At 26.3% G+C, this 10,431-nt stretch overlaps 1 protein-coding gene across 3 annotated transcripts in view; it reads right to left on the bottom strand.

Moving 5' to 3' along the window:
• Positions 1-5,002: 5,002 nt before the first annotated feature.
• LOC142331813 (neprilysin-11-like) overlaps positions 5,003-10,431 on the bottom strand; it is a 222,469-nt gene continuing 217,040 nt past the window's right edge. For all 3 annotated transcript variants that reach the window (XM_075377944.1, XM_075377943.1, XM_075377946.1), the window contains one exon: positions 5,003-8,779. In XM_075377944.1, coding sequence (XP_075234059.1) covers positions 8,606-8,779 — 174 coding nt within the window. In that variant the 3' untranslated portion in view covers positions 5,003-8,605. The remainder of the gene's footprint in view (positions 8,780-10,431) is intronic.

Below are 10,431 nucleotides of genomic sequence, written 5' to 3'. Positions count from 1 at the left end.
TATATCAAAAAAGAATTTAACTACCCTACACAGTAAGAGAAAAACTAATACCAATAGTTCACTTTGATGGGATCCCACATCATCAGTCGATACATAATTCTACAAAAACATCAACAAATAACAAAAACAAAAAAGAAATAAAAATTTAGAAAACATAAACACTAACAACCATAAAATTTGTAACAACACAACTCATTGCCATCCTGGAATGATGTCAACTACTGGTGTTAGTTTTTTTTTAGGTTTTTCCTTACTGTGTTTGGTGGTTAAGTTGTTGTTTTTGAATTTAATTCACACAGTGGTCAGTATGTTGGATTATTTGAATTTTCAGATATATATATATATATATATATATATAAAACTCATGTTAATCCAAGTTTCTATAAACTTAATTTCCAAGCACAACTACAATTAAAATAAAGGTATTCAAACACAAAATAAATATGCATATTTGAGTGCAGTAACTAACTAGTTACACACATTCACAATGATAAAAATGTTTTTTATATCACACAATTATTTTTATTTTTAAAGTATATTGTATACATTATTATAAAAACAGAAAGGAGAAAATAAACATATGAATATAAGTAAAATATTTTTAATATTCTATTACTGTACTACAGAGTAGCAAGGCCTTTCAACAGGAAAGGAGTTACAAGAATTTAGACTGTAAATCATAAACTTATGTTCACGTAAAAATGTTCTTTTTTGCAGTCCTACTTGGATACAATAGTGATATTCTTTCTTTTATTTTACAGTAAATTTACAAACAAAATCTTTAACAAAAACAATTTATTATTGTTCATTGTTTTAAGTACTACATTGTTTATTATTTTTTGGTGTTGAAAATTATTAGAATTTTAAATAATGTGCACAATCATCCTAGTACAGGTATTGTAATTAACTGCATTTATTATTTATAGTGTGTTAGTAAATTATCTGGTTACCTAGTTTGAAGGATTTTTTAACTCTAATTTTTTATTTTTATAAATTAATTTCCTACCTTTAAACCTGACTTTAGATATGGTCTTGCTGTCTAGTAAACTAACTGTTAAGAAGAATATATACTATACCACTAAGTGTTAAATTAAAAGCTCCAGTCATATTGACTAAGATGAGATTCTTGAGCCAAGGATCTCAGACTATGTGCACTTTCTGTAGGTAAACAGAAATGAGATGAATTAAAAACTAAATCAAAATTAGATATTTTTTGTTACAACTTAATTATCTTTATTAATTTTATAAAATCATAAGTTTTTTTTTTATTCTCCAAAAGACTCTTAGTCCGTATTACCTCAGTATAGAAAAACTGTACTGTATACACATATCAAGTAATGTGATTAACTTTCTCTTTAGAACAATTAGCTTCAATAATTTATACTGAGCACTTTGTCCATTAAGGTGGTAATTATGTTTACTTGGCTTGCAGTAGTCAACACAAAATTTGTATTTAACATGTTACACAACTTTTCTCACTGTAATTTGGGTGCTGATTTCATATATGCTATTGAAATTGTATTAGTAGGTAAAGGTTTTGTGGAAATCATAAATTTGTAAAAATTTTTATAATTAACACATTTTAATCAACTATTTATTGGTTACAATTAAAAATCTGTAAGGTTAATCAATTAAGGTTTCTGCATTTTTACTTTTAAACAATATGCATATATGCTTAATAAAGAAAAAATAAATAAATATATATACTGTATCATGATAAGTAGACGTGTCCAAACATGTGTGTATGATCACATCATACAGATATCTGTTGTTGCCTACTACAGAGCTAAAAATCTTACACAGTCTAGCTTCACTTGCCTATTCTGTGTGTTGTTTTTCAAAGAGTTATTGGAGTGTTTTGTTATATTTTCATCAGAAATAGATAGTTATTGTCAGGAATACAAAGTTCATGCTCAGCTCTAAAGCTGGTAACACACAGAGAGGAGTTACTTGTACTTGTACCACCATCTAATCTGACATTGCTAGAAGATCAATCTGAAAATGAAGCAGATGATGTAGAGGATATTGAAGAATTTCTTCCTGTATATTATGAGAAATCTCCTCATTTAATTCAACAACGTAAACTTATTGATATAGTTTGTGATTTAAAGTTATCAAAGCAGCAAACTGAACTTCTGGGGTCTAGACTGTAACAGTGGAATCTTTTAGCAGAAAAAAACAAAAGTTACTATGTTTAGAGCACAAAATTAAACTCTTCCAACTTAATTTACGATGAAAATTTCATTGTGCATTTGTATTCATGTCAATGGCCTGATGTAAGGGTTTGGAATTCCGCATATTTCCAAAGAATGGCGTCTTTTTATTGACTCTTCTAAAGTTAGCATGAAAACAGTTTTATTGCAAAATTGTAAAAAACAACCCTTGCAGTTATTAGTTTGTGAAGTCGACATGAAAGAAACATATGAAACTATTGCATCAATGTTAGAAGCAATAAAACACAAAGAGCTTACGTGGCAAGTTTGCAGTGATCTGAAGATTGTTGTGTTACTTATCTTGGTTTACAAGATGGATTTACAAAATATTGTTGTTTTCTTTGTCTTTAGGATAGTTGTGATACAAAAAGTCATTACCAAGTGAAGAACTGACCATCGTGGCAGAACTTTGTGGCTGGTTAAAAACAATGTAAAACATTTATCATTAATTGAGAGTGGTAAAATCATATGGCCTCCATTTCACATAAAACTCGGACTCAAAAAAAATTTTATAAATGCACTAGACAAAGACAGACCAGGATTTAATTATTTAAAAATAATTTTTCCTAAATCAAGTGATGGTAAGCTGAAGGAGGGTATATTTATCAATCGGCAAATCAAGAAACTCAACTTTTGAAATAAATTTAGGGAATGTAAAGTAGCTGCATGGAAGTCCTTTAAAGATGTTGTTGGTGGTCTTTTAGGCAATAGTAGAAAAGATATAAACTATTTTTCTTTGGCTAATAAGCTGTTAGAAAACTACTAACGATAGGATGTAGCATGTCATTAATTTTCCCACTTTGATTTTTTCCCTGAAAATTTGGGCTCTGTCAGCGATGAGCAAGGAGAACCATTCCATCAAAAAATTCTAACCTCAGAGCATCGTTACCAAGGAAGATAGGATCTTGGAATGACGCGTGACTATTGTTGGTTTTTGTTTAGAGATACTGATCAAACATTGTACAAGCAAAAAAGTTTGTCGACATATTTAAAAAATTAAAGATAAGACAATTCCAATGATTTAAACTTTAAAACCTTATATTTTAAAGACATTTTCAATGATTTAGACCTTTAGAAATTGTTATTTTAAAATTATATTAATGTATTTCAATTTATTTATATTTGAATAGATGAAAATTTAGTTGATTTAATCAAATTTTAAATGAATACAAATAAATAATTTTTTTTTAAATATTGATTTCACAGTGATTATGCATTTATTGGTAAATAAATTATATGTATCTAAAATGTGTGACCTATTGCATAAATTCTAATAACAGTTTTGAATTCAGCACCCCAAAGTTAGTTAAAATCACCATGTATGATTCCAGATACATAAAAAAAAAGTTTTTTTGTTGAATAGTGTTATTAGCCACGTTATTTGATTTTACACCTGTGATCTAATCTTCCCTTCCTTGCATTATTTCTAAAGAGAATGTTTACAGTACTCTTTTTAATAAAAATACTGCCATACATAATTCTTCACTAACAAACTAGTCTTTGAATTATAAAACTTTTAAATAATTTACTCCAAAAATTTAAAGTTTATGCCGCACTTTGTACATATAAAGTGCTGTGGATGTGCTAATATTTCTTGATTAAAACACATTACAGTTATAATAAAAGTATTACTAAACTTATTTATGATCTTATACAAAAGTTTATAACAGCTGTATTTTTATACCAACAAATAATATTTCACAGTTAAAATACTCTTTTAAAGACTACATCTCCTTCCAGTTCTTTACAATTTTTTTTTTTAAATCTTGATGTTATAATGATTCCAGATTAAGTTTAGATTTCTTTGTTTAAATAGATTAATACCCAGATTACAAGATTTTGGTCAACTGAGATCCTGCATTTGATCAGAGATTTCCATGTACTATAAATAAGGGTATGAAATGGACATCTTTCAGAAGAATTTTAGGACTAGGGCATTCATTAAGGGTGTAATAGCAGATATTATTCTGAAATTCTCATGGATTTTATTAGTCACTTAACAGAATTTAGAGATCAATAAATACATTTCGATGGGACACCATGTCATCAAAGCTAAAAGATCAATGGCATATTTTTATCATATCTTTAGAGGTTGAATCACATTGAAGGCCTTTCAGAACCCTCTTCAAATAAAGGATTTGAAATTAACAGATTAATTTGTAAGTTAAGTTAAGCAATTCTACTGAAAGAGCTTGAACAATTTAATACTCAGATGATTAGATGATTGGGAGGTACATATGAAGATTTTTATGAAATTTACTGATTAAAAATTTCAAGATAACTGAAATAAGTAATCCTGTATAAGGGTGTATAAGCTAACTTTTAACATTTATTTTTAAGTTGTTCTAAAAATATGTAATAAATCTAATTATTCTGTACATATCTATTATTTGTAAAGTCAAAGGCACAGTGATTTTTGAACATAGTTTATGACATTTTGTCAATATAGTTACACTTAATAAGTTCAACATAATAAAAGAATAAGGCACACACAAGCCAAATTAGGTTGTATAAAACAGAGATTTTCAAAAATATATTAACATATCAAAAGCTATAAACTCATAAATAAATATAAGCTATAATTTGTGATATGATATTAAATACACAGGTTACATAAAGTAACATAAACATGGTAACTAAATATGGAAAATATTATCATTAAAATAATACAGTTTATTCATACATATGGATATACAATTTTTTTTAAACTTGTTTTGGACATGTATGGTTTTAAGTACATAAATGCATCGCCACACATTTACATGCGAATAATTTTTAAAAGGCACAAATAAAGTCACTTATGATAATTCTTTTATTACATTTAAGAGCTCTAGAGCAAACATACAAACAAGAAATAATTTTTCTATTATTCTATGTATTGCTAAATCATTTTATTTTATTTTTAAAATAAAAAATTATTTTAAAAATAATAATATTTAAAAATAATGTTATTTAAATAATAATTTGTTATTAATTTGCTTACTGTAGTAATTTTAATAACGAATGAAAAATAAAACTAATTTGTTTCTTAATGACTAGGAAAACTATGTTCGTAGAAATAAAACTAACAAAAGCACAACAAAAATTGGTTGAATCAATCATTTCAAAAAAATTGTATTTTATATTTTAATAACTACTGTATATTTGATTTCTATTATTTAAAAAAATAATTGTTTCTTGCAAATTGTACATTACTTATCCTATCTACAAACAATTTAGTTAATTCAAAAAGTTTTTACACCCAATTATTTTGGTTGTTACTAATAATGTTAGTTTTTGTTTTCTTTTTTATAAAACATTTTATTACAGCACAGATAACACTTGAATATTATTTAAGTTTGTAACAATGAAATCATACAGAATTTTAAACACCAATGATGATTTAGATTCAGGCAAAAGTAACCACTTACAATTAGATTAGAATACATTTATTATTGTTCTACTACAATCAGTGCGTGTCAATTAGCAACACCGTCTCAGATATGGCACTGTCTCAAAATAAAATAAAAATACTTAAAGTTAATATAAGCTGGGGGTTAAGTATTTTTTTCAAAAAATTTCAATCGTTAATTATTTTTTTGTGTATAAAATAAAAACAAAATAATTGGAAATAGTATTGAAAAAACTTTATTTATAAAAATATTTTCTTTTTATCTCTCAAGGTAAATAATAAGTTTTTTCAGTTCTTTTTGGGGATAAATCTTTCTGCCTAATGCAATTGCATATGATATTTTGTGGAATAGAATTATTTTTAAAAATAATATCTTTTTAAAATGACCGATTCAATAATATCAAATATTTATTTATACGTGCTATGCATAATTACTCTAAGCGATCAAAATTTTATCTGTATTATATATAAATCTTAATGGGTATGCTGTACATGTAATTACCTAATATATTTATTTAACTATAATATGGCTTTTACATTGTAAACATTATAGATTATGTTACATGTCTTCAGAGAGCTATATACACAGAATATAATCAAATTATCTCTATATTAAGTAACTGAAATGCAATGTTTTAAATATTTCTAGCTATTATTTTTTTTTTACAACTATCAGTTTTAATTAATCAAGTTCAACTCACTAATTGAATTTGATTCAATTAAAACTGAATCGAATCACTCACTATTCGAATCAATTAGAATCATCAGTTTCAGTTTTAGATCTATTCCAATGATAAAAATTGTTGCTGGATTCAGACATGTTTTTTCAATATTTATTTTTTATTTTTATAATTAAAATAATATCTTCCTTACAATAGGACATGGCAATTATCAATCTTTTTTTATATGTATTTATGGATACAAAATGAGTTGAAAATGTAGATAAGAAACATTCAATTATTACTAGGAAGTGAACTAAAAGTTTAGTTAATTTACAAACCAATATTTTTTGACTGTTTACCAGGCCAGATTGTACATAATTATGGTAATGGTGATATTTAATATTACATTATGTAAATAATACTCTAATAACTAATTCACTTGCCATATTTTTATTTCTCAACTCCATTTTTTAAATTGTCTTACAACATTATGAAATGAAAGTAAAAGTAAATGCTACAACAATATTTTTCACAAAAAGATTTTTAACAACAAAAAAATACCTTTATTTTGTTAAAGTTGAACATGCTTCAATTTTATTTTACCTTTAGAACAAGCCACCATGATAAACGTATTCAATATTGAAGCTCATTTTGTGCCATGCATTTTTTTTCATTTATGGTGAATGTATTATCCATAAAAGACTGGATAATAAATTTAAATAAAAGATCATAATAATAGATGCTAATTTAGTTACTATAATCTAAAGGAAATAGCTAATACAAGAATGCATTTATTTGCAGCCAATGTGGGTAGACTGACCAAGATAGTTTTCCATAAATAAGCAGGTATTTGTTGAAACATTTTGTTAGTAATCTAAAACTAGTTCATTACTTTGTTTAATGAACTAACAGTAGAAGACGTAATACATCATGGAACTCATCATCACCACATTTTCGTAAAACAAAAACAGGTGAAATTACTACACAAATGCATGGTAATAATAAGTAATGTGTGAATGAAGAAATTGAAAGAGTTGTGAAATAGCTATATATACTTTCTCACATACACTCTCTCTGACTCTCTCTCTCTCTCCCGCTCTCATGCATTTGTGCATAAATTTCTCACTGGCTTATTAACGGTCTGCTTATCAATTCTTATTACTCAAAGAACAGTATTCAAATTCCCTTCCTAAATTATTACAAGAATAAAGACAGGGTTTTTTGGTTTTCTTTGTGCTTACTTATCACACATTTTATTATCATACAAATACTATATTTACATTGATTTAAAAATACTTTTATAAAATGGGTGTAATAATTACATTAAAATTTACAGATGTTATTAGCATACATTTCTCTGACACTAAAAAATGATTAAAAAGGGGGAAAATACACACACACATCTTAAAAAATTTAAGGCATACCTATGCCATGATAACTCATGTGGATCTTCTACAGTACCATTTACCATATAGATTAGGCTACACTTCACTTTAATTATGTTTCCAATAAAACATACAAGAAGCAAAAATTTCAAAACACCACAATCCAGTATATAATAATATATACACCACAACTACCAAAATATTAATGAGAACTATAGGAACACAAAAAAAAATTCTATAATTTATTAAATGCTCTATTTACTAAACACAACTAACTATAAGAATATTAGATAAAATTATTTACTTCAATAAAACAGTTTAAGTAGTACTTTAAAAGTAAAGCAAGTTGTTTTAAAAAATGCTGTTAACTAGTTTTAGAATCGCATAGAGATCAACTATCACATTGTTTAGTTTTTGATAAGCTGCAAAATTTAATGGTAATACAAAAAACCTACCTTGAATGAGAAATACATAATTTAATGTTAAATAATAATATTACTAAAAATGTTATACATTTATACATTACTTAGATTAAATAATAGTATTACTAAAAATGTTATAGATTTATACATTACTTAGAAAATACATTCTCAAACATCCACATTATCCATCTTACATACTTTTTTTGCATAACTACATTTGTTAAAGTTTTCTCCAGGGTTTATTACATTACAGATTAGGAACAATAAGACATTAACATTTAAAAAATGTTTAACTACAAAACTTCAAACTTGACTAGTTGTTTAATTATAATTTTTTTAAATTAATTATAATTAAAAATTAATATTAATTTGTTCCCTATTTTAATTAAGTTACATTATGAATTTAATATTATATTTAATAGATTTCACATTACACAGAATAAAATCTGGTCATTTATAAAATTATAATACAATCTTGTACTGATATTATTAAAATTTCAACAATAATTGCAAAAATTCAATAATAATATTATCACCACAAATTACATTTTTCTTCTGGATTCATTTCACTACCGACAGGACAATTCCAAACGTCTGAAAATTCTTTTGAATTTTTTGTTGTTGCTAAAACCCTTACATAATTAGGGCTATGTTCATCATTCAGTCCATAAGCTATTGATTTTGGTGTCCAATTTTCACACCATGCCTGCAAATAAAAACAATATAAATGAATTATAAACATTTTTTACACACTTACCGTTTAAAACCCCTGATATTGTACATATGTTACTCCTTCTCTTTCTGTCTTTCTCTTACATACATTACAAAATCATTAACAGCAAGATATAGTTTAGTCTGCAATAAAATTGAAATGGCCAACTGGAAATATTTCTTCTATCCTTTCCTCTTTTCAATAAGATTTCTTATAGTAATTGAGTTTTATGTTCATTTTTTTTTTATGTAGAGTTGTATGATTTTTTGTTTTTAAAATTTTTAATTTGAGATTTTAATGAAAGATGGATCCCTAAGAAAGACTGTCTAATTCAAATATTGGAGGAGTTCCAGATGATTTTTATCCTTTTTTCCTGAATTGATTGCAGCAAATTTATATATTGTATATATCCATGTACTTTCTTTTGTTTTCTTTGCTTTCTTTGGATTTTATTGATGACCAAAATAATGCAGAGATTATAACAGAAACAATACTTTATTTGCAGATGAGACTTATAGATTCAGTGAAAGAATGTATAATAAAAAGATTTCTAATTTTAATAAATTCTTGATCTTTGTTTTAGTGTTGTTTCTGATCTATGAAGTGAAACTGAATGAAAGAAAATTAAGCAAATACAATGTTATTTAAGATAACTGGTCTAACGTTCACTTAACTTTGAGAATGAATTCAGTGTTGTTAATGTGTATTCCTTTTAAGTTTAAAATAAATATCATTGCTGGCCTGATCATGATGGAGATATCACTGAAAAGGTTTAATAAATCTCTCTCAATTAGAGATCTACAGGTATTAGTTTTCTACTACAAATAGTTTTATTCTGTGACATTATTTGTCACATTATTTATTTTGGTATTTTTTTTATTTTTTTGGTAGTAACTCTGCAAGTGGTAAAGTTTTTAAAATCCAAAAGCAAGTTGTTGGCTCATGTGTGTATGTGTGCTGTTTTCGATACTCTCTTTTCTCTGTTTAGCCTCCACTGTAACCACCGAACTACTGTAAGATATTACTTCAGAGGATGAATGAGAATGATGAGATGTATGACTGTAAATGAAGTGTAGTCTTCTACAGTTTCAGGTCAACCACTCCTGAGATGTTTGGTTAATTGAAACCCAACCACCAAAAAACAGCAGCATCCACAGTCCAGCATTCAAATCCATATAAAAGCAACTGCCTTTACAAGGACTCGAACCTTAGAACTCTTGACTTCAAATGATCAGCTGATATTGCGATGAGTTTAACCACTAGACTAACCTGGCAGGTTTGCTTTATATACTGCTCTCATCTTAATATACAAGAGATGTGTTAATATACTCTTCCCCTTCCATGTGTTTAAATTTATGAGCTCTAACTTTTGTTCACTTAAATGAAAAATAATTTTGTAAAGTTTATGTTAACACAATTATAAAAATTAGAGAAGGAAAATTTATTTCAACTAAGCAAAGGCTTATACTATATTGATAAGGTCTAATCTTTAAGAAATTTAAATAATAACATTTTATTGATATTTCACTTAAATACCTTAACTGTAAACTTTACAAGAGTTATTTCAAGTATCCTCTGTTATCTCAAGTATCTTTTGTTAACTTCTTGAGAAAATTGTTGTGATGAAAATAAGGAACTTTAAAATA

The sequence above is a fragment of the Lycorma delicatula genome, chromosome 10, assembly GCF_047948215.1.
Source record: "Lycorma delicatula isolate Av1 chromosome 10, ASM4794821v1, whole genome shotgun sequence".
Classification (NCBI taxonomy): domain Eukaryota; kingdom Metazoa; phylum Arthropoda; class Insecta; order Hemiptera; family Fulgoridae; genus Lycorma; species Lycorma delicatula.
The sequence above is the reverse complement of the archived record's forward strand: the minus strand, read 5'-3'. Positions and strand labels throughout refer to the sequence as shown.